This window comes from Triturus cristatus, chromosome 3_2 (genome assembly GCF_964204655.1).
Source record: "Triturus cristatus chromosome 3_2, aTriCri1.1, whole genome shotgun sequence".
Taxonomy (NCBI): domain Eukaryota; kingdom Metazoa; phylum Chordata; class Amphibia; order Caudata; family Salamandridae; genus Triturus; species Triturus cristatus.
This window is the reverse complement of record NC_140584.1, coordinates 462,533,739-462,553,971: the sequence shown is the minus strand read 5'-3', so window position 1 is coordinate 462,553,971 and position 20,233 is coordinate 462,533,739. Positions and strand designations below refer to the sequence as shown.

General features: G+C 42.2%; 1 protein-coding gene across 14 annotated transcripts in view; it reads right to left on the bottom strand.

Annotated features, from left to right (window-relative positions):
* SOX6 (SRY-box transcription factor 6) overlaps nucleotides 1–20,233 on the bottom strand; it is a 783,111-nt gene that overhangs the window by 453,474 nt on the left and 309,404 nt on the right. For all 14 annotated transcript variants that reach the window (XM_085648104.1, XM_085648094.1, XM_085648105.1 and 11 more), the window contains one exon: nucleotides 1,378–1,588. In XM_085648104.1, coding sequence (XP_085504230.1) covers nucleotides 1,378–1,588 — 211 coding nt within the window. The remainder of the gene's footprint in view (nucleotides 1–1,377; nucleotides 1,589–20,233) is intronic.

Below are 20,233 nucleotides of genomic sequence, written 5' to 3'. Positions count from 1 at the left end.
GTATGTTTGCTGCAGAATGCAACACACATGCAAAGAGGAAATAGCAAGGGGAAAAAGACATTCCCCTTCCTTACGTCAGCCTTGGCAGGAGCACCATTTTGTCCCAAACCCATGTCTGCAAGACTTGATATGTGTTTGCATCAAAATTCGTGGGTGGATGCACGGGAATGACTATGCACCCTACATGGATCACCTCCCTGACTCAAAGTAATGCAAGGGAGTGCAACGTGGTGTGTTGCGTTACTTTGCTTTTACAAAGCAACACACATAAAAATTTGCACTCCCATGTAAATACACATTTTTTTTTGTGTGTGTTGGGTCTATGTTAAAAAAAATGTTTACATGAAACCTTTGTAAATCTGGGCCTTAATGTGAAATGGTGTATATTGGTACTCATTGTTCTCTCCAGATGTGCAATTGTATATATCCAGTGCACTAGGGCAGCTACATGTACACTGTTTGACTGAGATACACATATTTGCCCTGCTACGTGTAAGAGTAGCTGCATATACATGGGTGTATCTGGATGTGTCCTTATATACTTGTATCTTCTTACTGTTTCTGGATGTTATTGCTCTTCATGAAAATATCTTCCTGTATCTGAATGTGTACTGATGTGTCAAAATATGGATGGGAACATCTGGATATCATTGCTTTTTACAGATATGGCTTTTCATTGGCTGATGTACATTGGTGTATTCTGATGTGCACTGGCGCATCTAAATGTGAATTTTGTGAAAAGTTATATCCTGTATTATTCTGATGTGAATTAGTGTATCTGGACATACATTGGCATATGTGAATATTATTTGGGTAGGTAGAAATTACTGATGTATCAAGATGTTCATTGAATGGATCTAGCTGAATAATATTACCGTAGAGTCAGTGGATTTATATAAAGCTATGCATTGGTGAAATCAGATGTGAATTGGACTATATAGCAATGCATCCATTGGTGTATACAGAGGTGTATTTGATTGTATGAATATCACTTATGAATATCAATGTACCAGGTTTGCATTTGTGTGTACAGGCTTGCATCTGTGTAACCAGATGTGTTTTAGATTATCAAAATATGCACGGAGGTGCGATATGTGAAGTTTCATATTCCAACATGCACCAGTATGTTTAGACGTCAATTAGACTATGCAGATGTTTATTGGGGATTGTGGGTGTCCCATCAGGTATCATCAAATTGGAACATTTCATAACACGAAATGACTAAAGGTAATTCTTCAGCTCTGCTGTGTGGATCTTGTCCCATTACCATGACAACCTTGGTCAACATTTTTAAAGATGTGATTATACACTTAAGCGGCGCCTAATCCCCACATAGTCTAAAGAAGACAAAATCCTGGACTAGCAGGTCACACATACCCTCCTGCTCTGTCCTTGTCATTTCTTCTAGCTTCTTCTGTTTCAGTGTGTCCACAACATCTGCAAGGCTTCCTTTGCGTCTCTCTGGTGTTCCAAAATTGACACAGCTCATTAGCTCGCTGCGCTCACGGCCCCCATCGTCAGGTTTGTGTGGTGAGGTAGAGTTATTTCGAAAGGAATATAGGGAACATAACTTATTGCTCTCTGATTCCTGCAAAGAAAAAGGCACATAAGTCCACAGGCAATTATAATTTGCACATTATAGTCATCAACTTGAAAAATTCAGATAAAACCAGAATACATGTAATTCAGCTACTTAGAGCTAGACGCTGAGGTCCAGCCCACATATACAAGCACCATCACCCAGGGGCGTAACACAGGCCCCCGCAGCCCCCGCGGTGTGGGGGGCCCCGAGCTGCAGGGGGCCCCCACAGCACAATACCCTGGCCCAAGAGCTCGGATTAGATCCGGAGTGGGGGCCCCTCCGTGTACGTGGCAGGGGGGCCCCCTCAACTTTTGTTACGCCACTGCCATCACCTCTATCAGCTTAGACATGTGCCCCCTTCGCATCATTCACTATAATACCACGCTATGTTGCTTGGTGTAATCAACCCCAATATATAATTGCTGCTACTGTAAATTGCACTAACATCCTACACAAGAGAGTAGGGGTTATTTAGAATTTGACAAATATGGAACTCTGCCACAAATGTGGCGAAGTATCCTGTCCTCCAAATTCTTGGTTCACCAGCTCTATATAGAGTTATATGAACCGTCATATTTCCGTTGGCAAAGACTTCTCTGGTTCCACCTGTTGAAACCTTAGACCGCTAGCCGCATGGGCATCGGGTAATCAGTCTAAGTACTTCAGACAATCTTCGCTATTTAGGGAGGATGTTCTGACATACTTTTTATCTGTTTGGAACTGACAGAAATAGCCTGATAGTCCTAAACAGAACAAAATTATTAAAATAATTCTCATACCTTTAGAGAAAACGTCCATCAGGTTGTCAGCGTCATTTGTTTTTTGTTTTGCAAAAAAGCCTCCTGATATGCTAACTTTAATGATGAGGTCAACAGTTACAGTTTTAATTGCATTGATCAATAGATTATATATTTCTCTCCCTTAAGAAGGCCATACATCTGTCATGGTTCAAAATTATAGTTGGAATGTTTGGGCAGGTTAACCTTACTGCACCCCTATATAATTTTTTTTTTTCTTCAAAATACTTTATTGATTTTCACAATGTATACAGAAAGCATATAGCAGAGTAAGCAAGGGTGTCCAAGGCAAAGTTTAAGTGTGCATACATAGCGTTTTTATGGATACCCTGAGCCTAACCCGGGCGACCAATTGTAGAAGAAAAAAAGGGGACAGGCAAAGGAGGGGGAAAAAGGAGTAGAGGAGAGAGAGGGAGCCACGGCTGGGAGGGCTGTAACATCGAATTCCATATCTATGCATAATTTGGTGCACGGGGGCCCGATATTGGGAGCTTTACATAATATGGCGGCCTAGTACCTGTAACAATGACAAATCACTTATGATACAATTATTCAGATGGAACGACAGTGAGGTCACCGGATACCTGGTGTGGGCTTTGTTCATGGGGGTTCATGGGGGTTCATAAGAGTCTAGAAACGCGTCTAAGGAGTTCCACAGCGTCCTGGATGATGGTTTTCATGGGGATCTTTGTAATGCTATGTTGTCCACCCCTCTGAGATGGATATACATTCTAAGAGCAGCCCAGTCCTTTTAGATTTCTACTGGCACCCAGTGTGGTTCAGACTAGGTACAAGAGAGTATAGTGGTTTACAAAGCACTACACTTCGTAAGGCCTGTCTATTTGAGGAATCAGATACCTCTCTTCTCTGGCAGCAGTAATTTACTGGAATAATCCTGTGTACTTCAAGCGAGTATTTTAGTCTCTACTTCTGGTTCTTTGACTTTTCATGAGGGTCCTGGGATCTTCTGCTCTCTCTCTCCTGGTGCTATGCAGGGATTTACTTGTAATTATTTTTTAATTGTAGCACTTTTTCAAAGACAACTTCTTTTTTTTTACAGAGTTTTATATAGCGCAAACTTGACCCATTGGGTATCAGAGCACTTTACAGAGCACCAGTAGCAATACATGAGAATACATTCATTTTTGTTAGGCACGGGGAGATTAAGTGATTTGCCCATAATCACAGGATGTTCAGCGTCATTGCCGAGACTCGAACCCAATTTCCCAGATTCGATGTCAACCGCCCTAGCCGTTAGGCCAACTTCTCTTTTAACGCAATAACTCTGCATGGACCCCTTGAATTTAAACTCAAAATACTAAGAACGTGACATTTAGGTCAAATATTTTTTCAACCCTAAACTGAACTTTGAGTGCACATGCTGCACTTTATATACGTAAGTTTCACCTCCTAATTCACTCTACCCTGAGTAATGCAGCTCTATGTCCATAAGGAACACTTCAGAATGCAGTGATTCTGGTATTGGGTGAAATTAACACATTCACAAGTTTATGGTTAGAAATGGTATTATGACATTTCTATGTGGGACACACTGCAATAGGTAAATACCCACAAACTTCTCTATTTGTGAACATTTACCTATCTCCTGTAGGTAGACAAGATGTGCCACTGTCCTACGTTTTCTCGAGAACGGCTAGGATTCTTCATAGTAACTGACTGATCAATCACATTTCCAATGCACAAGCTAGATGGGTTTAGTCTCCTAAATAATGGTGCCCTATGGATTTAGAACAAGTAGGCCTTCAGGGACTTTCTGAAGGATATCAGTGAACGTTTGGCAAAGTCACAAACAGAATGAATGCCAGCTTGGACACTGGAATGAAAGTGCTCTGCTCTCTTTACAAAGCAGCTTTATCCGGGGTTTATCTATGCAATGGATATTCCCATTTGTAGGACCTGTGTCAGCAGCATGGATGTCACGATGGTATGCGGAAGAGATCTGGTAAGATTGTGCATATACCTAAATGCGAGGCAGACTAGCTCAAAATGGATGCTCGCTTTAACTGGTAGCTAGTGTAGGCAGGGCCGGATTGGCCGGAAGGGTGGGGGCCTGCTTTGCAGCTGTGAGAGCTGTTTTTTGTTGCTGGGGGCCCGTTTTGCAGTGGTGCAGCAATATCTTCCCCCAGTAACAAAAGCAGCAGTGTTTCACACATGCACACACACCCATTTCCCCCGGGGCTGTTCCTACAAAATTTCCAGGGCTGCTTTGGGCTCTCAGTCCGGCCCTGAGTGTAGGGATTTCTCTTGCAGCCATGACGTATTCCAATTCATAAATGCCTGACAACTCAGTAACATGCCCCTACGAGCACCATTAAGTAAGCCTGATCTTCTAAAAAAACATTCCAATGGGTTTTATTGCCCATTTCATGTAATACTTCTGTGCTGCTCAATCGCAGTGCTTGTTACACTTGACCTAAAACTTGGGGACTCTGAAACTGCTAGAAAGCCAGTTTAACCTTAAAGGAGACATAGCGGTGCTGTCAGTCCACATTATAATGTCTGTGAACAAGATGCAACAAGGACATTCATTCAAATCAACGCATACTGCCCATAGTCATGAAGAGTTTCTAGTACTGCCAGCACCATCATCACAATGTGCGTTGAGGGGCAGAATCCTGAAAGCTTGGTTGCTACTCCCATATGTAGACAAATATGTTTGTCACTTTCATTAATGCGGTTCATCTCCTCAACTGCAGGTACTTCCGGGGTATCACAGAACCCCTGTGAAATTAGGAGGATCATTTTGCCCAAATCTCGAAGGACGGATCCCTTTTCCTTCTCTCTTCCTGTGCAGTAATTTGATGCAGTACACGGACATAGACAGTATACAACAGACACAGCTGTATCATATTGGATACAACAGAAAACCAGTGTTTTCCTACAAGCGAGAACTCCAGGCTTGGTTACAAGCTCAACACAATCAGTCCATGAAATCCTTTGTGACCATCAAGAGCACGAGGATAAAAATCTTGGAAAGGCCTGGCTGCCTTCACTTGTTGAGAGTAGCGGTACACACTTCGATTTTGGTACCCAACTCGACAATACTACAGTTCCACTTACTCTACTGACCACACACTGCCTAAAAAGAAATCAGACTCTGATCTGATGGAAACGTCAGAACAGTTTTGGTAGGTCACTTCCGGACTTTCATAAAATGCTGCGATGGCATCCCAGGGCCAGATTTAATGCTCTTTCCTAAACGTCTAGGGAAAATTATTTTGAGGTTGATTCTGAAATCTATCTTCATGATAATAATTCTAGCTTGTTCTACCTCAAGGAGGTCTGTCATCCTTGATATATAGCATCAATAGGAAAGGCACTGTCTGTCCGCTAATAAATAACTAGAAATGTCATGCCATGGAGGGCAATTTTCCAACATATTGTCTTTATCGTGTGGATTTTCCTTGCTGTGACAGAAAACAAAAAGAAAGTATCCTCAGCCACTTTCAGCTATTTGGAGTAGAATTATTGCAACAACAAAAAAAAAATTGTTGTGCGGAGAAGTAATTTGAAATTCAAAGAATGTTTGTGTGTAGTTAGATCAAACCTTGATTACATATTAACTTGAATGCGGCTTGTGGTGTTAGGAAATATGGGAAATTATGCAAGCTAGTTGCAATTTGAGATGTAGTACGGTGCAGAAAGGTTGTTTCTGCTCAATCCTGTCACTGTACTGCCAACAGAGCGAGTTCAGAAAACGAGTGCATTCCAGAGCTGCAACAGTTTATTATTAGAGACATGGGGGAGTCGCACAAGTACTAAAGAGGAGAAATCAGTGCTCTCTGTGGTACCGCATGTACAAACATAAAGAGCTCGATTGCGATGCGATTCGGAAATCATTCCGATCGAATCGGTTTGGGAATGGTTTCCAACCGACTCGGATCAGGAGAATCCGACCGACCGATTACGATGCATCCGGATGCTTCCAGATCCGATTCGGTCGGACTCCCATTGACTTCAATGGGAGCCTATGTTCCCACCGAATGCATAGGCTCCCATTGAAGAAAGGGGTGGCTGGCGAAAATCGGGCACCCTGTGGCGGGCACCCCCTGGTGCCTACCACACTGTGCATGGCTGGTAAGGGGAGACCCATAGGTACCCCCAAGAGCATGATTGGGAAGGCTCCGCATGCAGGGGGCCTGCTACTGGCCCCCAAAGTCTAATTCTGACTGCTGTTTCGAGTCAGATGGCATGATTTGGAAAGGCTGTCCGAATCCAGCAACGCCATCGGTCATTCGGAAACGCAACCCATACAGACGTACGAGTCTGCTCTGTATGGCTCGGTCATTCCGAATATCGTCAGGTTAGGATTAGGATATTCCTAACGCCTAACTCGCATCGTAATCAGTTGGTCGGAAACCTTTCCGATTCGGTCGTAAAGACATGTTCCCAATCCGATTTGGACGGATCAAATGCCGTTAGGAGGCCTTCCAAACCGCATCGTAATCGGCCCAAAAGTGTTGAAACGTAGAGTGCAACCCCGATTTGAATGCAAACATGAAAAATGCACATCTAACATCTCAGCCTTGCACACTGAGAGAGGACACGCCTTCTTAATCGAGAAAAAACATTCACAATCAACCGCTGTCATATGTTTTTATCAGACTCTCAACGGTTTTGTTTATCAATGAACTTGGACTACAACATCTTGACAAACAAAATGTTGTTTGCACACAAATCTGCAAGGAGCCCCTGAGTATTTAGCTGTAGAAACCCAACAGAAGTGATGTTTTAACGAAAAAGCACTTCTAAAAAAATGTTCAGAACCCAGGAATTTTTGTAAATAAAAATAGTGGGACACATTTTTCATCTGGTTTCCAAGGTTAAGTGGATTAATGGAAAAATATAAGATATCAATTATTTTGGGAACATATGCGCACCCATACCTCCAGTCGCTTTAATCTATCTCTCTCCTTAACAGACAAAAAAACCCTCTCTCACAAATACACATACACACCCTCTATCTCTGTCTCTCTCTCACTCTCTCATACATAGACACGTGGGCCCAGATTTACTAATCATTTGCTTTGTTCTTGCGGTGTGCAAGGTGCAGCATGGACAACTGAAAGGCATCAGTAAAATTTACCAAGCCATGTAGGGGGCGATTTATGCTGCCTTACATGGCTTGCACTGTGTTACATTACACTTGGAACTGGTAGACATTCCATGGGTAGAGCATGGGCGTTCTTGTGCATTAACCCATGGATTTAATGCAATTCCAGATTTACGAAGGTTCTAAACCTGGGGTTGCGTCAAATCGGTATGCCTCTCAAAGGATGGCATAACAAGGACAAAAGACGTTTTTCTCTCCTTGTTATTTGCTTTTTGCACATGTGCTGCATTCTGCATCATTCATAGAGAGAGAAACATGACTCCAAGGATTGTTTTTGTGCAGGAAGCAAAACCTTCTTGCACAAAAACAATCCTGCCCATAACACAGACACCTGTGCACCATGGTGTAAAGGGGGCTTGCATTGGCGCTAGGCAGCACACAGTGTGCCAGTGTAAGGAGCAAGCAGACATGCTCCACATACTTGTAAGTATGAAGCATTTCTGCTCTCCCCAATTCCTGCAACTCAGTGTGCTTGAAACACTACTAAATATATCCCAAAATGTATCTTTCTGTCTTATCTGCACACAAATGCACAGATACCTCGTATCTTTATCTCTCTCAGTCTCTCTCTAACTTTCTCTCTCTCTCTCTCTCTCTCTCTCTTTGTCTCTCTCTCCCTCTTTCTCTCACTCTCTCTCTCTCTCTCTCTCTTTCACCCTCCCTTCCTGACCCTTCCCAAACAGAGACAATTAGAAAGACTCAGGAGCCACCAAAAAGGTCATTGTTTCACCCTTAATCGTTAAAATTGTGATATCGGGAGATATCACTACTACAAAGTGAATTATCAAAAATAACTGATTTGAACAATCAGATTCCAGGAAATTGCCAAGAAACACATTAATTCAGAAACATGCCATGGGAGTTGTATGCTGGGTCTGGCAAACGCTGCTGCTCATGATCCCGGAGTCTGAGAGCCCTCTCCTATGTAGATATCAATGGGGGTTTCTAGTATTTTCTTCCAAAGACTCCCAAGAGTTCTTCTGTGTTTGATGTTGAGAAGTATGCAAATCACCATACTTTGATCACTCGCGTACAGTTTCAATTAAAAAGGAAGAGCCAAGAAAGATCTGATCCAAATCTATGTCTCAATGGTAATAGTCACTTGTCAGTAAGAAATGCATACAAAAATATATGTAATTAAACTGACTGCAGGATGTACAAAAAATGTAGCACTCATTGGTGCTTTGATCTTGGTCCTTCCTTCTCCCATGCCCAAAACATATTACATTAGGATTATAAAAGCTATCGTGGCAATAAACTTCTCAGCGCTATAGCACACATGTGCAAAAGAGTGGCAATCTGAAAATAAAGATATTTAAAAGCAGCAACTGAATTAAAGTCTATAGATCTGAAGAAGCGAATTTGAAGACGTCTTTGCCTCTTGTTGCCTAAAAATAACTCAGAGTATCAGTAGCAACGATGATCAAATAACAAGCCTAATAGCCCATGGCTCTTCCCAAATGCCATAAGTCACCAGGAGCTTTATGAAACAGAATGAGCCTGATACACAAAGGGCCTCCACACTCGTGGTGGAGGCCCCGCTCTTGGGAGAGCCTCCGCAGTCGGGCGGAATTTCCGCAAGGAGAATTCTCATTGTGGAGATTCCGTTTTGAGAACGGAGACTCCGCCATGACTGTGGGGCCTCGGCCATGAGAGCGGAGGCCCTTTGTGAATCAGTACCAATGTATGGTAGTGCCTTGCTACCCTACTTAGGTGATTTACTTCTGAATTTTGAGGTGAAGGAAACACTTGTGCAAATAAGTTTTATGAATCAAACATATAGGGGCAGATTTACAAGAAACTGACGCATCTCTGCGTTAGAGCAGAGATGCATCCGTTTCCCTGCGCCTGCGTGCAAAACCCTTGCGCCACCATGGATGCGTCGTATTTACAATATGACGCACCATTGGCGCAAGGATTGACAGATGCGTCAGAAATTATGATGGATCTGTTGGCGTATTGCTGGAGTTGTGTCGCAAGCACGATGCAATTCCAGCAATGCATGGGGAGGCCTAAACTTATTGTGCCTGCCCCAAACAGGCGTAATGTTTTGACGCAGTGGCGTCCTAAAAGTGGCACAATGAAATCTTGCAGATTTCACTGCATCACTTCTAAAAGGCTTTCCTTCGTTGGAACGCCCACCCTGCATACATTATAACTGACACAGGTATAATGTGGCGCAGAGCTTTACAATGTGACGCATCTCCCAAGATGCGTCACGCTGTAAATGGGCGGCAACGTGGAACATTGTTTACACCACCGCTGCGTCACGAAAAGTGACGCAATGGCGGCGCAAAAGTGACGCAAGAGGTTGTAAATCTGTTTCAAAATGTGCGATAGCATACGAGATAGCTGGGGTTATTTTGATCAGAGACATTTGCAGGTCAAACCATTACAGATGATTAGAGATATAAGTTGTGAACAAATGAAGTTGCTACACTAACGACTAAAAGGAGTACAGAATATGTGCCTCACCTACAGCAACAGAATGTCTTGAATGTCAAGATATAGGGGGTTTATTCAGGGGAAGTGTTCGTGGTGCACAATCTCCAGCAGCTTATTCTCTACGGTACATGAGAAGTATTTAAAATTCACCGTCAAGTAAAGAGTGGGAGTGAAATCAGATGGAGAGCACTTTCTAGCTAACATTCCCAAATCTCCAATTTCACAGTAGTCAAACACAGATATGGCAGTGGCGTAACGAAACTTGACCACCCCCTTGCAATGTACATGGAGGGGGTCCCCCACGCTCCGGACCCAGTCAGGAGCACTCAGGCCGAGGGCCCTCCACCCGTGCCCAGTGCCCGAGGGGGAACCTTGGAGCTTGTGGCACTGCGGATGCTGCGGGGGCTAATGTTACTCCACTGAGAGATGGCCCAAAAGGTTCTGCACGATGCTGCTTGGCTCACCCTTTGATAGCTGTTCTAAGCCAAAAGGCTTAGTTATGCGAATAATACCTGGGAATGAAGAAATCAATTGACACAAGTCAATGCAGCTAACAGAAAAAGAACCCTAGAACTTATTCATAAAACTTTCTTTGGGAGTAAATTGCACGTATTTCTTGAGCAAGCCATATTTCAAAATAAACTTTGCAAATATGACCCCTGATTAACAGACAAAGTATTAATGGGGGTAACACATATTAAAATAAGTGTACTTGTATAGTATAGAGCGTTAGTCTGTGCCATCATCATTCAGACACATTAAAATTTAAAGAACACCAAAATTGATTGGAAATTCTTTTAAGTCTACTTATGATCAGAAGAGAGACCAGTCAATAACTGCGTTTAGCAGGCCTGCTGGTGGTTGTTTCATGGGGTGGAAAAATGACCTTAAGGCATTGCGGTTGTTAATGGTAACTGTCAGACAATTGCCCACGTGACTTTGTAACTCTTTTAATGTCATATTTGAGCAATCTGGGCCTGCAATCGGCACTTCACTCACAAGTAGAGTAGTCACTCTTATTCTTACATTACGAGACAGAGCTTTGGAAAAAATTCAGTAAATCATTAGCCGAGGTCAAATTGGAGGAAAAGGAAGAAAAATATCGGAGGCCCAGCAGAGGGCAGATGTATCCCCTGCAAACAGAGGAAGGGAGAAAATGGAGAACCACTGAAAGATACAGCAACACGTGTAGATGGAAATAGAGGGAAAGAGAGAAACAGCTTGTGATAGAGCAGGACAAGGTAGCTAGAGAAGAAGAGACAATGAGGGGCAGAAAGAAAATTAGAGAGATTGCTACAGTGGTACTCACTGCAGACCACATTTTGTCATTGGAGACAGTTAGAGCTGTAGTGTGTGTTGTCTCAGAATGCTTAGAGCACCTTTCCCTCCTGCCCGCTGTGACACTGAGTCACAAATAGTGACAAACAGGCCAGGAGCGAGCGTACAAAGCAGCAGGATAAACCAGTCACTCTTTCTGTTGTCTGCGGCACTCTCCCTCCCTTTTCATGCTATTTGAATTAAACTATAAAAGGCTCTTGGTATTGGCGAGTTGGGGATGGAGTACAACATTTAGGATGGCTTTCTGTCTAAAGCTACTGTCAATGTTTAATCACAGGTCTCACCGGTGAGTACCAGTCAACGAATGTGTTCTTCTGCATTCCCTCTATCTGAGCTGCTGTGACCCATTCCTTGAATCCAGATCCATTCTCAATGGTGAGTGATCTAGAAGCAGAAATGCTAGAATTAAGATGTCGAGCTAAAATCGTGGCTCATATATTTTCACATTTGTGCCATTTATTTCTGATAGAGTGCACTGAATTAAAAAATACTCCACAATCAGCTGTAATTTCAGTCTAGTCCTGCTGCGCTCTCAGTGATGTCTCAAGCGTCCACCTCTGTTGACTGGCTCTACCTTGGCAGTGTTCATGCCTTGCTATTTTTATCAAGTGAAGTAAGGCACATGAGAAATAAGAGCACATGGACATTTAGTAGGTCAGCAAGGATATCTGGGTAAATTGGTGGTTGTATCTTTACTGCTGCTCTATTCTAACGCCTTCTGTTTACAGGTCAAAGACTCAGCAAAAACTGTGGTGCAAAGTGCCATATGAAAATCAAACACTTAAAATAAGCATAGATACTATCATTGTATTGCTGCTGTGGTGCCATCTTCCTTAGCCCAGAGACTCTGTCTGTATCATCGCTGTGGTGCCATCTTTTTTAGCCTAGATATCGCCTTTTGTTATTGGTGTGGTATCATCTTCCTTAGCCTAGAGACTCTCTCTGTATCATCGCTGTAGTGCCATCTTTTTTAGGCTAGATATCAGCTTGTGTTCTTCCTGTAGTGTCATCTTTCTTAGCCTACAGACTCTCTCTATGTCATCACTGTGCTGCCATCTTCCTTAGCCTAGATACTCTCTCTGTATCATCGCTGTGGTGCAATCCTCCTTAGCCTAGATACTCTCTCTGTATCATCGCTGTGATGTCATCTTCCTTAGCTTAGATACTCTCTCTGTATCATTGCTGTGATGTAATCTTCCTTAGCTTAGATACTCTCTCTGTATCATCGTTGTGATGTCATCTTCCCTAGCTCTGATACTCTCTCTCTCTATCATTGCACTGGTGCCACCATCCTTAGCCTTGTATTATTGCTGTGGTGCCCTCTTCCTTAGCCTAGATACCGTCTTTGTATTATTGCTGTCATGCCATCTTCCTTAGCCTAGATACTCTCTCTATGTCATCACTGTGCTGCCATCTTCCTTAGCCTAGACACTCTCTCTGTATCATCGCTGTGGTGCCATCTTCCTTAGTCTAGATACTCTCTCTATGTCATCACTGTGCTGCCATCTTCCATAGCCAAGAGACTCTCTCTATATCATCGCTGTAGTGCCATCTTTTTTAGCCTAGATTTCAGCTTGTGTTATTGCTGTAATGTCATCTTCCTTAGCCTACAGACTCTCTCTGTTTCACCGCTGTGATGTCATCTTCCTTAGCTTAGATACTTTCTCTGTATCATTGCAGTTGTGCCACCATCCTTAGCCTTGTATTATTGCTGTTGTGACATCTTCTTTAGCCTAGATACCATCTCTGTAAATCGCTGTGGTCCCATGTTCTTTAGCCTAGATACTCTCTCTGTATCATCCCTGATGTGCCATCTTTCTTAGTATAGGCTCTCGTCTTGTATTATTGCTGTGGTGTCATCTTCCCTAGCCTAGATACTCTCTCTCTCTGTATCACCGCTGTGATGTTATCTTCCTTAGCTTAGATACTTTCTCTGTATCATTGCAGTGGTGCCACCATCCTTAGCCTTGTATTATTGCTGTGGTGTCGTCTTCCTAAGCCTAGATATCATTTTTGTATTATTTATGGGGTGTCATCTTCCTTAGCCTAGATACCCTCTCTGTGTCATTGCTGTGTTGCCTTCTTCCTTAGCCTAGATACTCTCTCTCTCTCTCTGTCATTGCTGTGGTGCCATCTTCCTTAGCCTAGATACCCTTTCTGTGTCATTGCTGCGGTGCCATCTTCCTTGGCATAGATACTCTCTCTGAATCATTGCTGTGGTGCCATCAATCGCTTGAGTTTGTTTGATGAGTTAGAGACTCTGCCAAAGGACATAGGTGGGAAAAGAAGTGAAAATTTCCCAGTTGCCAGCTGTTTGAAGATAAATGGTACCTCATATCCAGGGAATATCATGTTCACAATCCCCTACTCTGAGAGCAACCATTATGCACTTCTGAGAAACCATAGGTCCTTGTCAGAATTTGTCTTTCCAGTAATATGACTTTTATGTTTTAGTTATATTAAGTTTTGTATGACATTTTGGAGGCCTAACTGAGTCAGAGCCCTTTTCATAACAAATGCATATTAAAGGCATAAAACACTGAGAGTTCTAAGCTAAGACTGAGTGAAATATTAAGACAAAATACAACAGTAAATAAATACAAGATTCTCGTGTAATACACTATGAACAAACTAGGAACAAAAATAAACATAAATACAGATGTGGATGGTATAAAACGTATTTTAAGCCGGGAGATGAGGGTGTAGAAATACAATTTACAAAGGTAGAGTGGAAAAAAGCAAATATGATGCCTTTGCTTACAACAGTCACACACCAGCACTGTCTTAGGCGAAAGTGCCAAGTGGCTTAGTGTGTTTGTATCACATGCACAGAACTCTTAAGGTGTGGTGATGCTGGTTAGCGTGAAGACTTTACCGAAGAGCTGTGACTGGTATCACTCCGAATATCAACCATTTTATGACTCTTCAAGGTATCCCTGGAACTGTCAGCGGAGAGAAGAGGAGCCCTGGCGGGGTCCCAGAACAGATAATCCTTCCAAACATGCGAGAATGTTGTAAGCTGTGAGTGAGTGCCAGTTGTACATTACACGGTTCAGGTTACAGTCATGTCCAAGTTACCTGATCCGCTCTGCCTCAGACTGGAGTGGTCAGGGGGGCAGGCGCGGGGCGTCGGTGCGCCTAGACCCCGCGTGTTCTTGGCTGCGCAGGTACTGACGCACTACCCACTAAAAACCCACGAGGTGTAAGGGAAGCTGCAAAGAGGCCTGGCACAGATGGAGCAGGGCCGGGTTTTATCTGTTGGCAGGTGCTCAATATGCAGCCCACATAATCAAGCCATAATGACTGGAGTGCGTTAATCAGCATGCAAGCCCGAATCCTTCTTCGTCAAGGAGAAAACAGATAAACTCTTAAGAGATCCGGTTAGTATGCTGACACATCTGCCTCGGCTTGAGACAGTGTTCAGGCATTGTATAAGCAGAATGTAGGGCCATGTGCAAACATTACCGAATGCCACTCGATCTCTCTCTCTCTCCCTCTCTCTCTCACTCTCTCTCTCTCTCTCTATATATATATATATATGTGTGTGTGTGTGTGTATATTATAGTTAAAAACGCAAAACAAAAAAGACTTATTTTGCCACTTATGATTAGTTCTAAGATCCATAGCTCGCAAAACAGCCATGCAAACCAAAAATCACACACGAAATGTAATGCTCATGACTCCTCTCTTGATGTAACATGCAATTACACATCATAAATGATCTTAAAGCTCAGATATTTTGTTACATTACCATTAACACTATCAATGAGACAACTATGAATTTAGTACTTTTTATCAGTTGGAGTATGTGCTGTGCTTTCAGATGTGTGGCTTTTAGGTATTGCTGTTTATTGGTATAAATTATATGAGCCCCTAAGCACTGCATTTCAGATGTGAGTTATGGTTTTCATGACTGTTTTGCAAGTGATAGATTGCAGAGCTAACCAAAATTGTCAAATGTCAATGCTTTTCCGTTTTAACTCATAACTATACTTTAACACTATGGGCTTGATTACGATGTCAGGCTTACTTGATTCCACCCGACACCCTCGCGGTCTCGGACCAACCGAACTCCAGTCAGCGGTCTCACACCGCTATTATGATGCGAATGCACATGCTGCGGTCGCACACTCTCATTTCTCTATGGAAGCTTGTGTTACGGCCATAAACTGCCCATAACACAAGCTCCCATTAAGAAATGGGAGATTGTGTTAATTCCTGCACCCCGTGGCAGGTACCTCAAGGTATCAGCCACAAGGTGCAGGGATCAATATAGGTGCCCTCTCGGCCCCCTGCTAGGGCCCCCAAACAGACTTTACGAGAGGCTTTCCATGTTGGAAAGCCCAGCATGGAAAGCCTGTCGGAAACCGTGCATCGTAATTCGGACAGCGTAAAACACCATCCAAATGGATTACGGCCAGCTTCCGACTGGCACACGGATTCCTTGAGCCCATTGAAATCCAGCCGGAAGGACCAGACAGTTTCAATTCCAACCGGCTGTATTGTAATCTGACAGTTGGAATTGAAACCAACGATCTTGGTCGGCTTTCCGACTGAGATCGTAATAAGTCCCTAAATCTTTCAATTAATTCCTGAAGTTTTTCCATGATCTAGTACACTCAACCTCTGTGAAACTGTCTAATTCCCTTGGCTGTGCACAGCAGGAGTTGGATAAAGGGCCTGGCCTTCAAAATATATATATATTTATCTTACACATTGTCTAACTCCTGTGTGTATTTTATGGTTCGGTCAGAGTTTTCATTGAAATGTTGTTTTTAGTTAAACTATACACACGCATATACATACAAATATATGTATATTCACTTAAAAAAACCATAGGTTTCACACATGTTATAGTTAGGTGGATATTTCACTCGTAAAAAAACAATGAAATTCCCCCGTTATAGTTAGTTCTGATAACTATAACTCGCGCGCCCGCAATCCACTGCTCATGACGTCACATTTTACATCACTCATGACATGGTCAGTGGCATCACTCATGACATCACTGATGACATCATCCTTGTGATAGAGTGGCGGTCGCGCGAGTTATAGTTATCTGAACTAACTATAACGGGGGAATTTAATTGGTTTTTTACGAGTGAAATATCCACCTAACTATAACATGTGTGAAACCTATGGTTTTTTAAGTGAATTTGCAAGGTTTTTTAAATGCTAATTCCTAACTATAACGTGTGTGAAACCTATGGTTTTTTCAGTGAATTTGTAAATTTTTTTAAATGCTAATTTATTTATGTATTATTATTTGTTTTATATATTTATTTTACAATAAACTACGTATACATTTTTTTTTTTGTTTTTTGTTTTTCACCGTGCGCGCACGGTGCGCGCACCCCCGCAATTTTAAAACAAAAAATTACATTGTTTTTTTCTGCCTTCGGGGTCCTTCAGGGACCCCCTGACAAAAGCTAGGGGGTCAGGAAATCTCTACCCTGCCCCCTTTTCACGTTCGCCACCTTCCTTTTTCACTCTCGCACTGAAAACAAACAAAATGACGGCCGACACTTCCTGATTTCGACCGATTCGAACGTTGACTAACATGTAACCACCAATCAGACTTACGCTCGCGCACGTTAGGGTGCTCGCACGGTGGGCGCACGGTGCGCGCTTATAGATATTTATATGCTTTTAAATGCTATTTTCTCAGGAACTACTGAACAGATTGACAACAGACCTGCAAAAGGCACTTCCCTGACCTGAGGACTACCTCTCTGCCAAATTTCAAGAAATTCTGTTCAGCCATTCGGGCTGTACCTTCGACTAAAGGTCCTATGGAAAAATGCATGGGGAAAACGCGTTTTGGGACCCCCCTTTTTTCTCGGCCCCCGCTTGACGAATCACCCCGAGACTTTCAGGGTAGGAGCTGAACGGAGCACCCCATTAGTTTTGAAAATTTCGCGAGGATTCGTCAACCAGCGCCAAAGTTATTCAAAATAGAATTTTCAGATTTCCTATGGAAACTCGGTCCTAACTATAACTATCTTCTCGCGACCGCCAGTAGATAATATATATATTTATATATACATACAAATATATGTATATATATGTATATGTGTGTGTATATATATATATATATATATATATATATATATATATATATATATATATATATATATATATATATATATATATGTATGTATGTATAAAAATCCTATGTTACAGTACATGCCTACAAACATTTTTGGGAAACATTAAACGCCTCTGTGATCAGAGCAGTGGCGTAACTGAACTTGAGGGGACCCCCCTGCAAAGTACATGAAGGGGCCTCCCACTCTCCGGATACAGCAGCTCTCAAACAAGGGGCCCGCTGCCCATGCACATTGCCGGAGGGAGCCCCTTGGTGCTCTGGGATACCCCGCACCGCAGGGGTTGAAGGGGCTGTTGTTACACCACTGGATCAGAGTGCACTAGTTATTCGGGTGATTTTTAAGGATCTTTTAGTGATGTTGGACTATATTTGTAGTATGCAAATATTTTCTGCATCAGGGATATGTTCAAACACAAGCTTTAACATTTTGTAAGCACTGGTGCAGATGTTTCGCAAACTGGGGTAAATGGGAGAAGGAGAAATTGGAGGAAAAAAGAAGGTGCAAGTTTCTATGTTTTGCATGTCATGTTAAAGAGAATGCTGTCATTAATACCCCAAGCATTCCAAAAGTGAGCATATTTTTTAATATTTTAACGGTTTTTAATGTAAAATGCATGCAAGCGAGAACTATTCTCAATCCATCCAATAAAAAGGAATAATAATAAAAATAATGATTTAGAAAAAAATAAAATACATGAATTTAAGTTCAAACATATACAGTTAAGTGCAGTACTTAATTAGTAAAAAATTTTGCACAGAAGCCATCTGCTTGAGTGGCAGGTGGTGTAGTGCTGAGAAATGCCATCCATATGCATGAGCAGTGGGAGTCCTCTGACATGGTCCACCTATTGCTAATACTGCCACCACATTAGTGACACAACTCGTGTGGCTGTGGCTGGCAATGACATTCCATAGGATGGGTCTAGAATCATATTGTTTGCCTGCATACTAACATCAAAAGTAAGACACAACAAGCGCAATCCTATTCGCCACAAGAACACACAAATTAATTCATCCACCCGGTGCACTAAGTGGAAATACATCCTAAATGTTGAATTTATTGAATGAGAGTGCCTACGGCATAGATCGATAACAACAGATACTTCCATCGACAGTCGACTCTTCATGCGTACAATGGTTTGATAATGAGATGTGATGATGATGTAAATAGAGTCACATTCTAAAAAAAAGCTATGAGGATAAATCGTCTGAAACCAAGATCTAAAATCACTTTGGAAGTCACAGAGGTACTGACATTCATGGTTGGTGGATTTCTGACGCTGGATGTGCCCACCGGCTGTAAGCCATTCAGTAGGTGAGTGGTGTTCACATTTCCGGTACCATTTCAGATGTAGAGCGGACAGCTGATGTACCTTGGTATGAACCTTGCCACGAAACTACAGCAATAGTAAAAGGACTGGTGTTATTAACTGGGCATCACCCTATGGTGGTGGCAGTACCTCTTCACTGGTGTTGGATGTACCTCAACGTGAAAGAGAAAATTTGTAATGTTGAGGACAAGAATACACCTGCTTCGCTATTATAATTTATTCTATGGGATTGTTGGCTATGGCATTCCATAGAACGGAGGCGGGAATCATATCTCTTGCTTGGTAATTTACATCACAAAGAGAGACACAGCAGGAAAAATCAACCCATGTGCCCCTACTGAACCCATGATTTGTGCGGCAACCATCCAAGGAAACACAAAAAATGGCCACGCTCAACTTTAATCTTCCAGCTGTGCAGCAATTAGTGGTGAAGTATTTTCAGTCAGGCTGAGTGTCAGCTGGGTCATGTTCTGCAATCATATTATTCAGAGTTTGCTGAGATTTATATGTTTGCTTTGTCCTTGCCCTCCATATCCGCCAGAAAAAAATCAAAGGGCTCCTCATAGTAGCGGCGGAGGCCGTGATATTGTTTCCTGTCCTTCAGAGCCACGGAGGGAAACTGGAAGCGATAGGCTTGAATCCTGTGCGCGCTGACACAGAGGGCTGGCCCACACCCAGGCCATTGTTCTGCTTGTATTAAACTCTGGCTGCTGATATGATAATCTCACTGTAAGCCAGGCAGGTCTGGCTACCCACTTGTTATAAATTATGGGATACATCGAAAGAAATGGCCCCCCAAGTTGGGGTGTTCATTGGCAGCAGCACTTTCCCATTTCTTAAATCCCTTTATTATACCCTATAAGATCACTGCTGGGAAGAACTATAGCGTGGGGGATGTAACAAAGTGTGTTGGCTTGTAGACATGATGGATACAGAAAGTCCCTTGAGGCAAGCAATTATTGTTATGAAAAGGGAGTAAGAGTTTATCAACATGTGCAGCCAATGCATTCTTTACAATGATAAGCCAGAATGTAGCTTTGAAGTTGTGCTTTATAAAGAGACACTCACAAATTAACCCAAGGGTGCAGATACTGAATCAGTTATGGCAAAAGTTTGCCTCCTTAAAAATTCGATAGTTTAGTTCCATGTTCTCGCACCCCGCAAAATATACAGACTATGGGGGTGATTTATAATATGGTGGCCAGGCTGAGAACAATAATACTGCAATACACAAATATTGTGAAAAAATATTGGGACCCAAAATATTGTGTTTTATATACGCAAAATATTGTGAACCAGAAGATTGTCAAAAAGCATGGTATTATATTTCATTACATTTAAAATGAAATTTTAAAATAATAAATAATTAAAATAATATTTAAAAAAATATATAACATAAAATTAAAACAAAAACATACTTAAACAATGAAATGTAAAGAGGTAATAAAAATAAATGACATTAAAGGTACTAATAACAATAAGAACACATATATATAT